Here is a 21,899-nt window from a genome sequence, read left to right on the forward strand (position 1 = left end):
CATAGCCACATCCCTGTATTTGTTCGTTTAGACTTTCAAAAAGCGCTACTGTGTCTACCTTCACTTTACTTGCGTTTTACATTTCATATAAAGCGGTTTAAAAGTTGGATATATATACTTGAAAATAATATGGATATTTCTATGGCAGAACTTAAACGAACACACAGGTATGCACTCTATAACGAATCTTATTTCCTATTTGTTCATTTGGTCGGATTACATTGACAGCACATGGAAGTACAAGAATTTAAAATCATTCATATTTACGTAAAATAACATATTAAGGCAATTATGTAAAGTAATGCATGCTTTTGTTTAAAACATAAATTCTGAGATAACAGAAATGCTATGAAATAGGTTCTGGAAACAGTTTTGAATGATTCTTTTTAGACGTGAGAGTTACAGATGGATCTTTCTTTTGATTGCTACAGCAGTGACAATGATTGATTTTGGTCTTGTGTTTTCTTTCGGTGCCATGTTTGTTACAATGATGGAGACCTTTAATACAGATCGCGCTGCAACAGCAACTGTACAGTCCATTCTTACTGGAGTCACACTAGGCTTTGGTAACAAAAATCTTGTTCAAAATTTTAAACATCTAAAATACATGCGACGAAACATAAATGTTTAAAAGCCTACTGTTTTCCGTTGCAAGTGTTTTTTCTTCTATTTTTCTCATTAGACAAAAGACATAAAAAACAATACATTATATACTTAAAAAATGATATTTTTTTCGGTGTTCATGTGAAATGAACAACAGTTACTGCATAGGATTGGAAAATCCATGAAGCGATTCATGTTTAATTTGCCGATCTTATTCTGTCGCTCATTCCGCATGAACACCGAAAAAAAGTTTCATTTCTTATATTTACATTATATTTCTTTTCCATTTGTAAGCAAGATTATATTATAAATTTCACAAACTTTGTTGCATTTAACATTACAGTCAGCTTCCCGGCCATTCTGTTTACCAGACGGAATAGCTGCGACGTCATCTATGGAACGTTCTGTCTGACTATATGCAATGCAGACGTCGTTAAAACAGCAGCCCGATATATCTATGGAGCGTTGATGTAACTTTCGCGCCTTTCCTTTTGCTGTTCATACGAAATAAACTTCAGACGTTATCTAAGGAACATTTTCCCTGACTATATGCGGACGTCGTTAAAACAGTGGCCCGTTATCTGTATGCAGCGTTGACGTTACTTTTTAGCTTTCTTTTTGCTGTTCATACGAAATGAACGTCATAATTTTCAATGGAAAAGAATAGGGTGAAATTAGATATATCTTTTTAAAGACCTCCGAAGGTTGTAATATGAATTTCAAGTTCTAAAATTATCTTGATTCGTTTTGAATTGATCCTCTAAAAATAATCTTTATTGGGCATTTTTCATTTTAAATTTTGGTCAATGATTATTTTACAAAGCACGCGATATCATATTAGCATAAAAGCAAAATGTGTACAGCATTTGTAAAGATTCGGAGAAAAAGCGTTTCACGAGCAAAAATTTCACACACATTTCACACGTGAATTAGCATTATCAAAATTATCTAAAAAAATATCTTAAAAAAAAAAACAAAGAAAAATATCAAACAGGGAATGCCATGTTCCAAAAACGCAGCCTCCCCAAAACGAAACCCAAAATACGACCCATGAATACCTTTGAAATGATGGCGAACGTTTATTTAAATCAAAAATAATTATGTATGATATACTTGCAGTTCACTATAAAAGCTGTTACTGATTTGGTCGGTCAAATAGATAGTAATGTGATAAACAGTATAAAATATGGTTATGATATTAGATCTGGATTGTTTACACATTCGAGCTGTACTGTTTTTCAAATTTATAAAATTTTCATCTAAGTCAGCACTCATTTAAATGCACGCGCATATTATTATGATATATGTCTGTCCTTTGTACCGTTTACTCTATTTTGTTATTCATGGTCACTACTGCATATTATTTTTATTGTATTGCTTAAATATAGGACATGATTGCGTTTAAGGTAGTTCTGCACGTTCGGATCAGAAAATTTTCTATAATATAGAATTTGACTAAAACCCAATTTTTCAAAACTTCAGAATACACTTAGAACATTCGGCAAATAAAAAACGTAGGGTCGTGTGCTCGATTTTTTGCTAGACTGATTTGACAAAAATTAACTTCACTCAAGTTTTCATAATGGGAGTCTACGGGAAAAGCACAACTATGATGAATTTTCGCGAATAGAATTTTTCTACAATGTAGATTTTAATTAAACTTTTCACAGGCGTTAATAAACATACTATACGGCCTATAACATGGTGAAATAAAATGTATAGGTCCATGTGCTCGTTTTTTTTTTTTTAGATATCTGTCTACGATTAAATAGATCCGCACATTTCAAGCTAATTTTAAGAATTTTTCGGACTAACGTGCCAGATGTTTTGATATTACATTTTAACTTCAAAAAGATGCTTACGATTCCGTTGTAATAAATTCACTCACTTGTTGACATAAATTCATAAAATGATTTTCATTTTGGTACGCCGAATCCAGGTTTTGTTCTACGTTTTCCGGATAAATGACGTCACGCCATTACTTCCGGTTTATCAAACGTGCAGAACTACCTTAAGCTCTCACTAGAAAACTTGTATAAATTAAAGACTTGATGATACTGTAACAAGGTAAGGTTTTGACAGTATCAAAGGCGATAACTCCGCTTTTACTTGAATAATATTTACCATTATCAACCATGTCCATGACCTACAGGAAGGAAACAATATTTATGAGTTTCATGAACAGTGTGCACTTAATACAGTGAAGAATGTGACAACACATTTTGACCTACCTTAAGCGCAAAAGTCTAATAGTATTGACAACACCCTGACATATTATCACAGTTTCTAACATTTATATGTATTGTGCATGTTTCACTAGCATTAGAAGAAAGCGTAACAGATATCAAGTGTTCCGTGTATTTTGCACATAAAAGGAGATACAAACATCCTCATAATACATTTGTATAAGAAAATAATTATTCTTCATGGACTGTCTAAACGCTTGACCACTGTTTTTCATAACTTTGCTAACTTGGTATATATCTTATTTGAACTATTTATAAATGCACGGTTGCATTCTTTACATGTGACTTTTCCTATTGGATTTTTCGGCGAAAGTCGTCTAAGAACGAATTCGTTACCTATGCCACGTGACTTCAGTTTGCAAATCAAACTACTTGATAACGCATTATAGATAATTTATCAAAATGGAAGATTTATGCACCACTCTGCCTGATTGGACGAGAGTGTCAATTTCTTTCACTCTGTTGATTTAAGTAAGGAAGTAAGTTTAATAAATATGATAAAAACCTGTTCAAATACCAACATATATCAAATTAAAGAAAGAGCTGAATACGGTCTGCGTATCACATGAAAAAGGGTGTGATAAGATTCTTTTATGTAGAGAAGTGATTTTTAAAAGATTTTCCTTGTTACAATTGTCGTCTGTATATGAAAAGGTTTTCTTGCTTTTGTGCCTTTTTCAGATTGCATATTAAAATGAGTACTTGTTTGCTTTGATATATTTGTTATAAATTATTTAACTGATTTATTATATATGAATATTTTTCTTTAGTATGGTATGCAAATATTGAACTCAGTTGAAATTTTGTTTTATTATGTATATGCTATATAATGACTGAATCTCATTACACTGAAACGAAGGTACGCTGCATAAGTTTATCTATGTGATATGACTACGGTCAAACTTTGCTTATGAAATAGAAATATTAGAATAATTACAATTGTATGTTTTGCTTGACCTTCACTTTTTTATAGGTGTGACGTCATTGTCCAAAGATTCATGAATAGCGAATATGCATTTGTTAAAGCGGGATCAGTTGGCCTATTTTAGAAATAAATAAAAATAATAAATAAAAAAATCCTTTAATTGATTTTTTCTCATGTATTCTAATCAAACTTGATTTGTAGCATCTTTCTTAGGCCCGCAGCCAACTTTGTTCAGCTGGGACATTTGACCTCTTTTAGGGGCTGCTAGAGCTAAAACTAGAAATGCCTTTATACAGCGTCTCATGAACAGCTTGGTGGGTCTTTGTCATACTTGGTCTGGAGCATCATTATAAGGTCCTTTTCCAAATTTATTTATATAGGAACTTGGGCCCTATTTCAGACCACTATAGCTAAAAGTAGATACGCCTTTCTTTGCATTAATCACTAAAATGTAATGGATTTTTATCAAACTCGATGTGTAACAAGATCTTAAGGTCTCCTGCTATTTTGTTACAAATGGGGATAGGGACCAATTTAGCTAAAAATATAAACACGTTTAATGACCTCTTCGCATGAACCGCTTCATGAATCTTCATCAAACTACTGCTGTAATTATTCGTCTAAGGATAAACGAAACATAATTGCAACCCTACGAAACCTTTGCGAAAAATTAAAAGAGAACCATTTAAATTGTTAAAGTGCGGTGTTTAGTTTTGCAATTTGAAAAATGTTAGATGAAAGATTAATGTTAGATGAAAAATTCATAAACTTCTTTCCTTATTACAATTCGCCGACCATCATTTTTAAAGATATTTCTTGTTATCCTTGTTTTTTTTTGTTTTTTTTTTTTTGTTTTGAGACCCGTGCCAAATAAGGTTCAAATGTAAAATGTATTCAATAAATTATTTCTTCCCATGTATTTATGTAATGATATGGTACAAACAAGAAAACGAATTATAAATATTTCAAACAAAATAACGCATTATAGATATTTCAAACAATCACACATAATAACGCAAATATGAATATTTCAAACAAAGTAACGCATAGCTATTTTAAACAAGAATGTATATGTTTCAGACAAGATAACGCCTTATAAACATTTCAAACAAGATAACGCATTTTATAAATATTCAAGCAATATAACGAATTATAAATACTTCAGACAAGATAACGCATTAACTATATTTCTTCAGGTGCCGTCAGTGGAGTCATCATATCTAAAGTAGGACTACCAATAGCAACGTTTCTAGCGAGCGTGATGGTTTCATTGGGGTTTTGCTTATTATTCTTTGCTAAAGAGGTTGTAATTATCTGTCTCACTATCGGACTTGTCTCTGGTATGTATTTTTTCCATTTTGCAATTTCATGCAATATATTCACTGATTTTTGCCCCCACACATGCAGTATGAAAATGCACGTCGTAATGGGTAGGTAAAACTTTCTTAAATTGCCATTTACATTTAGTTTTTCCGGGAATCTAAGGGTTAGGCAAAGCCTCTTATGTCCAATGTCTCTCGTAGCTACATTTAAGTGGTGTTCATTTTTAATACTTTAATCAGCTGTGCATTTACAACCCTCTCAGACAATTCATTTCATACATTTATAATCATAACGGAGAAAATGTTTCTGCCGAAGAAGAAGTCCTTTCTTTGGTGTAGGTTTGTTAAGCCCGAGTAAAAGTCCTCTGGCAGATAAAATATTGGATTGTTTAAACAAAAAAACATTTCAGGATGTATTTCTAAGTCAAAAACTGGAAGATTTCTACCAAAAAACCTATTAAACGCCTTCCATTCAGACTAAACATATTCATCTGAGCAAAACGATCTTTTTATTTCAAATCCACAAACTCAGTGATTTAACTTGATGTATTTCTCTGTACTCTTCGAAACATTAAATATCATTCACGTAGTAGGGATTCAATGTTTGCACAGCATATTTTATTAATGGTCTAACACATTATGGATAAATAACTGTAAAGTAAATCTGTTCATATCATTATGTTTGAAAACGCGTATTGCTTTGCAACTTTTGCACACTATTCACTTGATATAGAGTCTTCTAAGATTATAATTGCAAAAGATCAGATTCTTTTCAGACCTAGACACTTCAATATATTTGAGAAAGTATGGCTTCCTTGGGTTTTAAAACCTAAACGAATAGGTTTGCGTTTTTGTTTATTAAATTTCAGACAATTTACTGAGTATATCCGAGTTATTCTGTATAGTGTCACTACCATTAAAAGTCTGCGACACTGACAACCACTCCAATGTTTGGTTTTGCTTTAGTTTGACGACTTATGATATACCTCAAATTTAAGCATTTGGACGGCTGAAAAACACGGGAAAAACAACAACATATTTTTATACTGCTGAATATGCAATAAGATTTATTTCTTGTATTCTGTCTCTGTATAATGTCTCTACAAAGCTAGTAGGTGAAATTATAATGAAACATTATCTATCTGCTAGTTATTTTTCCAGTCATTCAGAAGTTTTGAGTCTGACGCATACATTAAGAAGGTAGAGGCAACACTATATAGGATATCATTCACATGAATGAATAATAAAATGACTTCGTACCGGACCGGGCGGTGCACAAAGCTAAAACCTTCTGCAGGTTCTGAAAGATTTACATGAATTGACACTTCTTGAGTCCTACCTTAGAGAAATATTAAGTCCAACGTAATAATTTATTAACAATACCAAAATTTTCAGTTTGATCGGAAGTCTAACATTAGATACACTGTAAAACTTTTCTTGTAATCCAGTTACTGACCAACAGAAATACAAGAAACTTTGAGAAGGCGGTGTGATTTATTTTTCAGGCTTTCAAAACGTAATTTAAACTTGATTTAGTATGAGTAAATGGAAAGGAACAAAGTGTACACAGTCGTAAAAACCGCTGTGGACTTTCATACGCACATACGTTACATTTACACATATCCATATTTCTGTTCGAAGGTCTGTATTGGCGGTTGCGTTCTTTAAGATATATATTAAGGCATTGTTAATAGCTTAACAAGTATTGTTCATGTATATTTAGTATAAAATAACTTTATGCATACGTCTTAGTTTAGTATTTCTTGATAAGCAAAAATTGACAAAAATTCATTGCACTATGTTCCTATATCAAATTAGAAGAAACACCTAAGAAATTCTACATCACCACGTGCGTTATTATGGAAATATGATTGATCTTATATTTCAGGTATAGGTATATCTTTGGCATACATCAGTTGTGTCGTGGCTATTGACCGTGACTTTTCTGCATCCCAAAGGACCTTATGCTTATCGATACTGAACACTTCGTATGTTGCTGCTTCTATTGCGTATCCATATTGTTTAGAATAGTTAACAGAACAATATGGTCTAAAAGTGACCTTTCTAATTCTTGGCGGATTCACTCTAAACACAATAGTTTTATTTGTAATGTGTTTTATAAATAGAGATAAATCCAAAAATAACAAAACATTTCCTCGTAATGACTATGAAATTGATTACTATGTTTTATTAAAGAAAACAGAGCCCTTCAAATTCTTACGATACAGGATATCGAATAAATTTCTTAATTTTAAGAAATATTTGTCAACACCCTATCTTTTCATACTTGTTGCAACTGGAATTTTACTCAGTTCTTTAGATGGATATTTAGCCCTGATGCTTGACATTGCTTTATGGAAACAGATTGATTATTCAAGTGCACTGCTGTCTTTTGTGATATATTCAAGTTTTTCTGCCGGTTCGTATCTTGTTCCTGGTAATTAAAACAAAAGAAAGGAATAACCTCTTGCGTATATCCTGTATTTTCATCCCTGGTCGGAGCTATAGGTCAGATGATTATATATTTTGAAAATGATCATATTACATTCATGACTGGAACTTCTCTGGTTGGTGTTGGGTGTGGTGGAATAGTGTCGTCTTCAATGAATGCAGCTGTAAAAATAGTAGAGAAAGAATTTGTGCCTGTCGCAATCGGATTACTTTTTACTATCGAAGGATTGCTTGCAATAGGTACCGGACCTTTGTTTGGTAGGTATATTGTGTACATACATTACATTACGTCGATAAAAGCATTTAACTTTCTTTCGTTATGACAGAAATCTTAGCAAAATAAAGGTGTATATTATTCTACGTTTCACTATCGTCTACAACATGATATTAAAAAAAACATTTGCTAGTATTAACTTAAGCTAGATATTTTGTAATTAAGTTATATTTCCATTAGCATTATAGCAGTTCACCGACTGACTAACGCACTGGGGACTTTACAACAGTTGTAATTTGTGTAACAAATCTATAAATTAATGAAACAAATGACAGCATTTTCGAGATCTTTACCAACATATCTTTTATCTGTTCCATAAAGTAGATTGCAACAAAAGAAAGCTTACTTTTATAATCCCTATAAATGGGACATTTTAATGATAATTCAACATCTGTAAAGCAAGTAAATTGTCTTACTTTATATTTTCCAACCGCATCTTGAAAAATACTTCTTTTAAATTAAACTGTCGAATTAAATAAGTGTTATGTCTTTATTTTGCTTATTACATTTAAAATAATGATAAATGAATTCCGTTCCTTTTTTCCAGGTTGGATAAGAGATACAACTGATTCCTACGGAAGTGTTCTTATAACAATGATGACTGTAGATGGAGTTTCTGCTGTCCTGTACATGTTAGCGTGGATATTCCGAAGTCTTGACAAAAATAAGGCTAAACAAATAATATTCAACTTACAGAAAGTCCAGAAAGAAATATGAACGACGCTCTGTTGGTTTGAGTTCAAAATGCAACATTTTATGTACTGGTATTTCCCCAGTTGAGTTATTTACTTTAATGTGAGTTGCAAAATAAAAGGATGTCAGTTTTCATTTTTATATATGAAATTTCAATTTAATTTTTAGTCAGGAAGAGTTTCAAAACTAAAGATCTAAAACTAAATGTATTGATCATACGCGGCTTTTCATTGAATTGCACACTAGTGTATCATTGCAGATTCCATGTACATCGCCGTACGAACACATACATTTGTAGATGTCTTTTATTATTTTTTTGTACTTGGTACATTTGTAAATGTTGAGTTCTGCTCAACCCGGGGCTAGAGGGCACGGACGGTAGCATGCATTTCCACTTCCGTCCATGAATATATCCCTTTTTGTCGTGTTGAGCGACATGCGGAGTTAAACCCCTCGAACTAAATATTGATTTCAGAACAAGGGAAATTAAGATCAAAGTTGCTAATGTATATTTAAAAAAAATACTAATGAAAAAAAGGATTTGGAAATACATGTATATGGGAAAAGCAATCTGAAATGAACAGAAAATGATTAAAGATCAATATTTACAATAATGGAATGATTTAATATCAAAACCAACTAGTAGTTATAACCATAAATTATTTAAAGACAAATTTGAAATAAACAGGTATTTTTACTCCCTTCCTAATTATTTATGTAAAATTATAACAGCCTTTCCAACAAGAAATTATAGACTGACAGGTGTTCCATCATCTGAATGGAAATGTTTTCTTTGTAGCCTTAACGAACTTAGAGATGAATTTCATTATTTACTTTCTTGTTATTTCTTTATTGATCAAAGAAAACAACGTGTTAAACAATAATCCAAATGTTATAAAATTCTAACAGCTGTTGAACACTGAAAACAAATATGAATTTATTCGACAATGTACATTTTTTATAATATTTAGTATGAAAACTGTAAGAAATAACCATTAACAATATCCAAATGTAATTTTTTTAATTTCATTAAATATATGAATACTTCTCTCTATTTCAACTTTAATCGTTACAATGCTATGTTAGATTATTGTGTTAATACTTGTTCCATTTTTATGTTGTGTTCATTTACTCTGCTTGAATCATTATTATGCTATGTTTGTATTTTATGCTAGAATTAAGACTGTACTATGTTTTGTTTACCATATTTATTCTAGAATTATTACTATGCTAAGTTTTTACCATATTTATACTAGAATTAATACTGTGCTATGTTTGTTTAAAATATTGATATATTGATGCTAGAATTAATACTATGCTATGTTGTTTACCATATTTATGCTAGAATGAATACTGTGTTATGTTTGTTTACCATATTTATGCTAGAAATAATGCTTTGCTACTTTTGTTTAAAATATTTATGCTACAATTAATACAGTAACTATGCTATGTTTGTTTACCATTATATATGCTAAAATAAATACTATGCTATGTTTTCCTTTACCATATTTATGCTAGAATTAATACTATGCTGTGTTTGTATATCATATTTCTGCTATAATTATTACTATGACATGTCTGTTAATCACTCGTATGATAGAATCATTATAATATGCTATACAATGTATTTGATAATTGCATTTAAGCTTGAATTATTATCATGCTACGTTTATTTACCGTATCAATGCTACAAATCTTATTGTGATATATTTGATCTCTTCTTTACAGCATTAATGCTGGAAACATTATATAATGTTTGTTTATAACAACACTGATATTTCATATAAACTTTAGTCTGCTCACTACTATAATGTTGATGGGAGACTATGTGTAAATTTCACTATAATTATAACATTACTGTTACCAAGCTACACTAAAACCAATGAGTCACCATTGCTGTTTACCAATTTTTAATCACATTGTTAGATATCTGTTAGATAGATCTAGAGACTAGGTACATTAGCAATAAGCAATGTTTCAAGACTTTATGTTTTAAACATTTTAGTTCCTTAAATGAAAAATCTAAAATACTCACAAACTAGCTGTCAGTGTCACAACCATGATTCTTGTACCAAACGTCTTAACCGGCATAGACTTTAAATTCGTTCTAAGAATTAAGAACATATTACAGTGACAGCAAGCTACTGTACACTACACAAAACACGAGGCACTTAACAAGAAACTTAAATACACATTTTTGACTGCATATTTTGAGAAAAAAAAAACACATTACCACTTAACAGTAAGTATCATCAATTTCTTTTGAAACAGCGTAGTAAGACCATTTTAAAGGACAAGGAAGGTCTCACAATAAGTTAATTTCATATGAAAGCCATCCTCAAGCCTTTCATAACGCTGAAAGATTTTTTTAAAATCGGACCACTATTAAAAAAGGTATGTGTCAGGATACGAGTTATATGACCCAAGGTGACTATGTTTTAGACTAGCTGACAAACAATATAGAATGTCCTTTGTTAAAACGTATAGCTGGTGAGACCAAATATCTCATATATAAATTTTCCTCTGGCTACCTTGCCTAAATGATTCGTGTACCAATGATTCGTAAATGATTTTCAAGTATGAGCTAGATAATTTCAGGGATCAGGCAAATCACTAAATGTTTCAAACTAACACTCTTCAATTCAATTAATAGTGATTAGCTCAAATTCCTATAGGCTGAAGACTCTCTACTTGACTGTCAGAAAATGTCTTTGAATCAGCAACATACGATTCCTATCGTATAGATGCTCGGCCTCTGTCCTCTTAATTGAAGTTGCAACTCTATATAATTGCCCTGACTCCTGGATGCCCAGCGCCTATATGCTATCACATGTAGCATTTACCTACCATATAGGTATATCCCCGATGCCTTGGCTGTACTTCGCCAATAAAGCTGAACCGTCTATAAGCTGGAACTCTCCTACTCTCAGTAGATTACCAAACTCTGGGTCTCTGTCTCAGCTTTCCGATGTTCAGCCTATATTTGTTGTAGTCTATAGCATTCAACTACCATAAATGTAAAACTCCTATGCGCTGGCCCTATAACTCGAAACCTTGTTGAAATTCTGCAACTCTTCTTTAGTCTATGAACTTCAAACTTCTTCTTTTTTAATAATTTATCCGCCCTGACAGGGTAGTTGCAATAACCTCCTTCTCAAGGTACTGGGATAAATTATTAGTTGAATCCTCGATGTGTCTTCTTCGATCGCTGGATACCGCTCTGTCATCCATCTACCTATTTATACCTCAGCAGACGTGCTATTTTTAGAACTTGTTTCTGATTGGTCCAAATTTAAACATAGCGTTTTACAACGAGTACTTGCTCTATCAAATATTTGGTTCCCTTTAACTTTTGTATATGACATAATGTGTGATGCTGGGATCCAGCTATCTACATAATGAACCAAAATCAGCCATAAATGACCCAAATTCTATTATTTACATTAATTCAACAATAATTATAGCAATGAGAACATGAAAAGGGGGTCAAGCACTTATCTGTGCTTATGTGTTATGCTATCAATATATTAAATATACAAATTATTCTGACAAATAGCCCCCTTCTCAAGAAAATACTTTCAGTTTTTCAAAAACTTAAGGAATAATTTGTATTCAAAATCTCCTTTTCTTTTTACTATTTCTCTATATTCATAAATCATATATCACTGCTATCACTAACATACATTCAGCAATATACTGATTAAATATGTATCAAAGATCAAACATCTCTAAAAGACTCAACATAAAGTATATGATTTCAAGAATATTATACAACGTTCATCTTCTGACCTTTTTATTTTACTATCATCATGAATGATATTCATTTGTTTCTCTGATCGTAAGAGTACTTGTCATCTTTTCTGTTGACGTAATAATTGTTATCACCAAAACCTCCTTTAACACGATAGCTTATGTCAGACCTACGTACAAACCCGTTACCGAGATCATCTCTCGGGTCGTTTTCTCTCCATGACTTCTTATGCTCAGAATTATTTGGGCCATGGTCTTTATAACCCCTATCATCTCGTCTGTTAATATCTCTATCTTTGCCCTTTCTGTTAGGCCAACGTGATCATCTGTTCATGTACTTAATAGATGACCTCTCATGATATAGGTTGAATCCTTTATCATCAAAATTGTGTGACTCTGGTCTGTTATCAGATTGTCTCCAGTTTCTTTCTGTTCTATCATGATGCCTATTATCTTGCAAACCATGTCTACCGTTACTGTTCTTTGATGCCATGCCAGTCTTAATTTTCTGGCATACATCACATGATCGGCAAAACCTTGTTACTTCATTTGTTATACCAGGCCAGTGAAAACTTGTGAGTATTTCATCCACTGTCTCTTTAGCTGAAAAGTGTCCCTTGACTTTTGACTTAGGAGCTACTTCTCCTGAACTGTGTTGGGACTACTATCTGTTTAACAACTCTGTCATTCTTCTTCTCGAAGATTCTATATAATACATTTTTCCTCACTTCATAACGAAACCTGAAACCACTTTTTGTTTTCAGTTTCGCTTTATCTGTAGCATAAGTCTAAAGTTTTTTTTAACGTTTCATCATCTTTTTGAGCAATTTTCATTTGCTCAACATTAAACGTTCGCTCAGACGGTTCCGTAGTTTCTAAATTTATTGAATGCTGGGTTTTCGTCATTCCAGTTGCAGCTATATCTTCGCCGGATGAAGACTGTCTTTCTTCTCGGGCTTTCCAGTTTTTGTCTGGTTTATCTGAAAATATATGTGTATCAACCTGTATCTTTGCTGCAGGAACTGTCCTTGGACGTCCATCAATCGCAACCATAAGATACTTCCTGTCTATCATTTGATACTCTGATACGATATCTTTCCTGACATCTGCCAGCTCACACCCTGTATCCCTCAAAACCTGAACTTCTTTATCACATATATATCCTTTCTTCAGTACTATGTTCCTTTTACCTGTTATTGAATCAATGGTACAGGTGCTTGTTATGACCGAAACGAATTGACCATCTCCTAACATAAGTTTTCTATGTTGTCTTTTACCTTTTGGTCATCTAATGGTACAGCTATGCATGAAGCTGAAATTTTCTGTCATCCGACTGTCTGTCTTTCTGCGCTTTGCCTTCCTTTCTCCAGTCTGTGGGTGTAGAATTTTGCATTCCATGCCTATTTCTCTGTCTTTCTTCAAAGGATCCCCTACTAGCTAAAGCTGCACCTCTTACTTTCCTCTTGGATAGGTCTCTGCATTCTCGTGCTATATGACCTTCCTTATTGCATATAAAACATATGGGCTTTTTAAAAGCTGGTTTTTCTCTTTGTGTAGGCCGAGACATTGGCTGAACCTCGGTCGAAGGCTGTGGCTTTTTGCTGCATGAAAAATTACTTCTATTCATCCGGTTAGATGTGATAGAGCCACCATGAGCTTCAGTGTATTGTTCTGCCAACTGTGTAATCTCAGCTCTCGACTTTGCAACTCTTTTCTTTAAGAATAAAGCAAGGTCCTTGGAACAAGTTTGGATGAACTGTTCTCTGATTATAAGGTCTTTCAGCATTTCAAACGTATAATCAATTTCTGCCATCTCTGTCCATCGAGCAGAAGCTCCAGCATCAGCCTTTATTTTAAGCATCTCCAACTCCTGTTCCTTCAAAGCTCGTTCTTCCCTCAAACGTTCAATTTCAAACAATCTTTTCTTCTCGGCCTGTTGTTCTTCATAATCCCGTTTTTGTTCCTCATAGTGCCGTAGCTTCTCGGCCTGTTCGAGCTCAGACAGTCATTTCTTCTCGGCTTCTTGTGCCTCAAACCTACGCCTGTCTTCGTCTCGTCTCTGCATACGCTCGTCACGTTCCGTATATTCCTTCTCTTTCCTATCTACAAATTCTATGAGCTCTGTCCCTGACAGACCCATACGTTCGCCCATCTCAACCAATTTATCGTAGTTCATCTTTGAACTTTAGGATGGAACTATGTCTGGAACAAGATTCAATATAGCTCAGACCACCTTAAGTCACAGCGCCGTCTGGTACACCAACAGAACGTTAAACCCACTAGTCTCTGTACCTCCTTGGATATAGATCCCGGACGAGCCCCCATATTGTCAGGATACGAGTTATATGACCCAGGGAAGTGCCTACGCCTTTAGTATCTTGAACAATGAAATGGGTACAATCGCTAAGGTGGTTACGTCTTAGACTAGCTGACAAACTATGTAGAATGTCCTTTGTTGAAACGTATAGCTGGTGAGACCATCTATCTCATACATTAATTTTCCTCTGGCTACCTTGCCTAAATGATTCGTGTACCAATGATTCGTAAATGATTTTCAATTATGAGCTAGATAATTTCAGGTATCAGGCAAATCACTAAATGTTTCAAACTAACAATCTTCAATTAATAGTTATTAGCTCAAACTCCTATAGGCTGGAGACTCTATACTTGACTAGTCTTTTTGTTGAAGTTTCCGTCAGACAATGTCTTTGAATCAACAACATACGAGTCCTATCGTATAGATGCTCGGCCTCTGTCCTCTTAATTGAAGTTGCAACTCTGTATAATTGCCCTGACTCCTGGATGTTCAGCGCCTATCTGCTATCACATGTAGCATTTACCTACCACATAGGTTTATCCCCAATGCCTTGGCTGTACTTCGCCAATAACGCTGAACCGTCTATAAGGTAGAACTCTCCTACTCTCAGTAGATTACAAAACTCTGGGTCTCTGTCTCAGCTTTCCGATGCTCAGCCTGTATTTGCTATAGTCTATAGCATTCAACTACCATAAAGGTAAAACGCCTATGCGCTGGCCCTATAGCTCGAAACCCTGTTGAAATTCTGCAACTCTTCTTTAGTCTATGAACTTCAAACTTCTTCTTTTTTAATAATTTATCCGCCCTGACATGGTAGTTGCAATAACCTCCTTCTCAAGGTACTGGGATAAATTATTAGTTGAATCCTCGATGTGTCTTCTTCAATCGCTGGATACCGAATGCCCTCTCTGTCATCCATCTACCTATTTATACCTCAGCAGACGTGCTATTTTAGAACTTGTTTCTGATTGGTCCAAATTTAAACATAGCGTTTTACATCGAGTACTTGCTCTATCAAATATCTGGTTCCTTTTAACTTTTGTGTATGACATAATGTGTGATGCTGGGATCCAGCTATCCACAAAATGAACCCAAATCAGCCACAGATGACCCAGATTCTATTATTTACATTAATTCAACAATAATTATAGCAATGAGAACATGAAAAGGGAGTCAAGCACTTATCTGTGCATATGTATTACCTTATCAATATATTAAATATAAAAATTATTCTGGTAATATGGCAATTTGAAATTTAAGAAAATTGCTGATCATGAAGTTTGTCATTTTGTGTGTTTATGACGTCATTTACACACTGCTGAATTCTTTTCTTAGCATATAACCTTTAAAATAGATTAATTTTATATGTTTCTTAAGTGTAAAATGTAAAACACGGTAATTTCTTTCATTTTAACTTGAAAAATTAAAGAAATTATTTTACAGAAATAAGTAAATGCAGTTCAAATATGCGTCTAGAAATTTAATAAATCTACCATTTTTTTTTTTTTTTTTTTTTTTTTTTTATTGCCATGGAATCAAACCAAATGGCAGCCATTTTGATCAAATGCTCATAACTTTCTCATTTTAAAGTCGATTTTGAAAATTATTTCTCTTCTTTATATGATTAAAGAAATCCCAGCAGATAGAATTAACATCAAAATAACATTGCCTTTCCCTTTAAGAATTTATTTATTCATTTCATTTATTTCCTCGCATGTAATCCCGTTACGAATATATGGTCAAGCAAGCGCATGTATCTACCATAGTCCTAGTGTTGCCCTCCTATTTGCGTGACTATATGTAATGTTTGTTTAAAATCCTGTATTTGTCTCATGTTTTGTAAGTATACAAACTGAGAATTTGTTGAATAAACTTAAAACTTGACAACTTGAGTTTCCACTTTTTCCATTTCACTGTTTATAATCAATTTACTTGGTTTTTAATCGTTGTTAACTTTGGCTGAATTTGCTATAAAATGATTAGTAAAACTGGTTTTAAATTCACCAATTCTTTGACAGAGACATAACTGTCACAGCAGCCCTCAATCTTGTGAAGATAATTAATTTGTTAACTATTGTAAAGAAAAGTAAATTACATGTATAAAGTTACATGTTCTGGTAGTTATGGTCTAGCTGTGAAACGGGGGGAAGTCTAATAGCACATTATTATTCCTGATTTCACATACATGTATACTGATCCATAGTCAAAAAGGTAGCTTGGGCTATGCAAACCCAGGAGAGATGTACTGGCCACTTTGATGACTCAAATACTGTTGAAAGTAGCATAGAACCCAAACATCTGTAGCTTACTAACAAATATTTTGATTGGATCATAATACTTTTTATGCATCCATTTTTACAGATAAAAATAGAGCTTAAAATTGTAATCAATGATACGACAATTAATAACACCTGCTGGTCGATGCTCCTAATGATGTTTGACACCTTCATGTATAATTAGGACATTAAATGCAAATTTTAAGATGTAAGTTTGCACAAAGACAATATTGTTTGCAACCGCAATGATGACAGTTTGCACAGCAATGGCCACAAAATACAACAAAAGACCAAGTATGTTTGCTGATTGTCTTTCGGTATAAGGTCATTATAAAGGTCCAAAAGTAGTATCACAAATATGTTTTTTGGTGTGCATTTCTTTGGTAAACCTTTTCCTACAGTTTTACGTTTCCAAATGTAACCTATTCTAATTTATCTTCTTATATATCATCATATAGTTTTTGTTAAGATTATTTCAATCTTCAACAGTTCAAGTATAAACTGTTTAATAAAACTGATGCTTCTTTATTGTTTACAAACACGTTCATTTATTTTATGGACTGTAGCCGTTTTTCAAAGCTGAAAGTACACATAAAGATTGTCTATTAAAATGACGAAATAAAAATGTTCTCCATGCCATGTTTGCAACAAGATATAATCACAACAGACACTACTTTGCTACTCATATTGCCTCAAGGTATTGGACTTCAAATGGTCTTAACCGACGCAAGAGCAGGAAACCTGATGATGATAGCGGCGTTTTGGGTTTAGCTCCAATTTCAACCGTATTTTAGTTATATCTGGATGGACAGTTTTGGTACCCGTAGGAACCTGTTTTCCATAAGTGTCAGTATCTTTGCATCAATCAGAGGACAAATGATTTCAGACATGTTGTCTTAAATCATAACGGAGACAATACGCATCGCCCGAGGAATGAACTCACGACCCTACATTACGTAGATATCTTCTCTTCCTTTTATTGCTGTTACGTATAAAACGGCAGTAGTAGAAACAGTTGTAGAAAATGCCTCAACAATACCTTGAAATAAAAACGTGAACAGAAATGCGAGAAACTTCACTAGCAGCACTACGTAAACATGAAATATTACACTCGTAATGTTTGCAGTCAAACAATCAAACATTGCAAACGTTTCCCCTTTGTTTCATAATTACGCAAATGATATACAAAATGATAACAACCCAGTTTGATATGAACTAATTATGCTTGTTTCCTGATGACTATGTTTGCATTATAATTATTATGACATGTCTGAAATCCACTGTAGTATTTGGTACGGACAAATATAAATATGGTGTTTCCTCATCTCGGATTGTGTTCAAATCAAGGTCTCAGTCTTCCCGAAATAATATACACAGATAAACCAATTTAAACAATACAGTTATAAGTACCTATGTAGGCACAAACTGGGTTTGCAGTCAAACACATGACAGGAAAGCTTGACAATACGATATACACGAGCAACTCCATTCCCGTGGCGGGCTTAGCTCAGTAGGTAAGAGCTAAGAGCGTTGGTCTACGGATCGCGGGGTTGCGAGTTCGATCCTCGGGCGGGGCGTATGTTCCCCGTGACTATGTCATAAACGACATTGTGTCTGAAATCATTAGTCCTCCACCTCTGATTCATGTGGGGAAGTTGGCAGTTACTTGTGGAGAACAGGTTTGTACTGGTACAGAATCCAGGAACACTAGTTAGGTTAACTGCCCGCCGTTACATGACTGAAATACTGTTGAAAAACGGCGTTAAAACCCAAAACAAACAAACAAAACCATTCCCGTGGCGCAACCCCATTCCCGATGTTGTTTTTTTTTTTTTTTTTTTGTTTTTTGTTTTTTTTTTTGTTGTTGTTGTTTTATCAGTTATGCCAATATAGGCAGGATTTGAAGCAAATAAATATGATATTTGCTACTGTATTACCGTTATCAGTTACTGTAGATGAGTCAGACTTCCTTAAATAAGGCACATGTGGTCGTAAACTGGCATTTTTCTTAGCTTCATACTTTATGGCCATGCCTGTGGTTAGAAAGTAAAAGACTGCCAGGTGTCTAGTGCTTTCTACAGATGTGACAGAAAAGGTGCAAAAGCATAACAACTTAAACTTTAGAAGAATGTGTAACCTAATAATAGAAATTATTTTTAAGACGTGGAGATAAAGATAAATGTGATGATACTTACACGCCTAAACAGATGGTTTGAATCGCAACAGACAGAGGCTGATTGTGCAAGGTGTAGACTGTATTGTTATGTTTTCTGGACCTAGAGACATGCAATATGTGGTATTTGTTTTCATTGAAAGACATCTTCTATTTCTGATCCAATAATGATAAACTAATGAAATTGTTTTGCAGCTAAATTGAATCATTCTGAGAATTTACAGTCCTATAAACTACGCAGTCATCTGCAAAATAACATATTTTCGAGAAAAAGACTCCAGTAGGTTATTTATGTAAAGCTGAAATAGGAAAGGTCCTAAGACTGTTGAAGTCGTTTTGCAGCTGAACTGAACCAGTTTGGGAACTTATAGTCCTTAAAACTCTGCAGTCATCTGCAAAATGACATATGCTGGAGAAACAGATTCAGGTAGGTTATTTATGTTAATCAGAAATAGGAGAGGTCCTAAGACGATCACTTGAGGTACTCTTGAAATAACAGGAGCCGAGCTGCATATTGACCATCGACCACAACTGTTTCAGTTCGATTACCCAGAAATGCTTTTATCCAAGTATAAATAAATTGTTTGTGATGATATGGCCAAATCATACCTTACAAATCACAAGTGGATGTTTATGTCAGAGAAATAACTCGAGTTTTTATGACAAAAAGCAATTTCGCGGAATACATCGGACGCGAAATACTCGAGAACATAACAGCTTATATAAGTAACAAACAATCGCAAGTGAAATTAAAGGTAAGACTGGACATAGCTTTTGCAAATAACTGGTCACTTATCCTTAACACATTTTGCAATATATCACGCATTGTGACCGTAATCTACTATACTCTTTTAGCAACCATAATTTACTTAAAATTAGAACATGAAATCATTCAAATATGCCTATACGGTATTTGGTTACGCCTATACGGAATTTGGTTACAAGTTTGTTTATTTGTTTCGGGTTTAACGCCGTTTTTCAACAGTATTTCAATCATGTAAAGGCGGGCAGTTAGCATACCCATTGTTCCTGGATTCTGTTCCAGTACAAACCTGTTCTCCGCAAGTAACTGCCAAATTCCCCACCTGAATTATCAGAGGTGGAGAACGAATGATTTCAGACACAATGTCTTTTATCAAATCGTCACGGAGAACATACGCCCCGCGCGGGGATCGAACTCGCGACCTCGCGATCCGTAGACCAACACTCTCCCTACTGAGCTAAGCGGGCGGACTGAAAGTTTAATAAGAGACAAAAAAGATGAATAAACCAATATTGCAAATGATGATCCTATTGACAATAATAACCATGGACAGTTGAAGCTGCAAAGTCAAGAGTAAATATGAAAAGGGAATGATTTGTCCATAACGACGAGACAAGAGTTAAAATTGCAAAACCGGAGTTAGCTTAACATATGCCAGAATTTTGATTTTTACCTTTTAATCAAAATTAACTACTGCTGTTGTTATTTATCAAAACCTTATGTGATTTATTTAAAAAGCATGTAAATGATAGATCTAAATGAAATTATTCACATGAAAAAAGCACCTTTTTAGTAATTATACATGCATGCGTATATCGGGGAAAAGTTTTGCAGCTGACTTCCAATGAAAACTACAAACTTTCGCGTTTTACACAGAAGCTGGTAGGTTCGCGACTATCACGCGGAAAGTCACCGATCGCGAAAGTCGCTAACTTAAATTACACAAGACCATTTCTAAGTTTACAGTAGCATTTTTTTCAAGTAAATTTATTATGTCATACTGACTATCTCATTGGATTGCGCGTTTCCACCCGCGACTGTCGACTTGATGACAGAATGCAATATACCATTTAAGTGTGTCGTCTGCTTTTACAGGTGACAGTAAATAAAACGGAGCTCCTTAACCCTTAGCCTGCTGCAGGAGAATTTAACAGCCTTTGCAAACAGCTTGGAACCAGATCAGACGCCGATTAAATCGGCGTCTGATCAGGTTCCAAGCTGTTTGCTACTGTGACAATATTTCTTCCAATTTTGGAGCAAATTGAATGAACTTTACAATTTTAGCAGACAACATTTCCAGCAGAGGACAATTTATCTAGCATGCTAAAGGTTAAGCATGTTATTAAGAAACATCTTTTTTAATCGACGCGGTCAATGATTTAAAGACTCAAATGACCCTCCGAGCATCATTTCAGGTCTGGAAAATCACCAATTTTGCCGAACACAATGAAGCAAACAGTTGTAGCATTGTTGAGGACTTCTTGAATGCTGGAGGTGGTAATTCAACCAAACACATTCCTCTTTTAAAACAGAAAATATCAATAGAGTATTTCTTTTAGGAATAAATATTTTGTAAGCCTACAGGTTCTTTTTACTCTATATAGCCAAAAACTTAAAGACATTTATTTGTAAACATTGCAGTGCCAAACCCTCTATAAAATAAAAAAAGTGGAAACTCCACAGGCCGCTCAAAACGACAATAACGAAAATGTTGCAGGCTCGGTTTGATTGAGCCTGTTCATTGACGGTAGTGGAATTTGATGCCACCATCCACACCCTCTAGCCCCGGGTTGAGCAGATCTCAATATTTACACATGCAACAAGTATAAAAAATTAAAACATTTAGAGGCATGCGCAGAAGTGTTCATACGGCGGTGCACACGGAACCTTCAATGATACACTAGCGTGTAATTCCATGAAAACCGGTTTATGGTTCAAGATCACGGGTTTGCCCTAAACAAGAAAACAATGGGTAGAACTCAACAAATTGGAATTTAGAAAGGAGATCTTAGGTTATGGAGCCTGCATATCACAGGAACTGCCAAAAGACAAAATTAAAAAGCAAGCACCATATAAAAGGGGTGATTATACAATACCAAAAACTAT

General features: G+C 34.0%; 1 protein-coding gene across 1 annotated transcript; it reads left to right on the forward strand.

Annotated features, from left to right (window-relative positions):
- Positions 1–12,404, forward strand: LOC123528030 (monocarboxylate transporter 7-like). The gene is made up of 5 exons (XM_045307775.2): positions 1–167; positions 391–566; positions 4,971–5,114; positions 6,985–7,805; positions 8,369–12,404. The coding sequence occupies exons 1-4, from the start codon at positions 130–132 to the stop codon at positions 7,125–7,127; spliced, it is 501 nt and encodes a 166-aa protein (XP_045163710.2). The 5' UTR covers positions 1–129; the 3' UTR covers positions 7,128–7,805; positions 8,369–12,404.
- Positions 12,405–21,899: the final 9,495 nt, after the last annotated feature.

This window comes from Mercenaria mercenaria, chromosome 14 (assembly GCF_021730395.1).
Source record: "Mercenaria mercenaria strain notata chromosome 14, MADL_Memer_1, whole genome shotgun sequence".
Taxonomy (NCBI): Eukaryota; Metazoa; Mollusca; class Bivalvia; order Venerida; family Veneridae; genus Mercenaria; species Mercenaria mercenaria.

Coding starts and splice junctions, on each gene's coding strand:
- LOC123528030 (XM_045307775.2), top strand. CDS start 130: ATGGATATTTCTATGGCAGAACTTAAACGAACACACAG. Junction 567..4,970: donor TGGAGTCACACTAGGCTTTG/GTAACAAAAATC, acceptor ATATTTCTTCAG/GTGCCGTCAGTGGAGTCATC. Junction 5,115..6,984: donor CACTATCGGACTTGTCTCTG/GTATGTATTTTT, acceptor CTTATATTTCAG/GTATAGGTATATCTTTGGCA.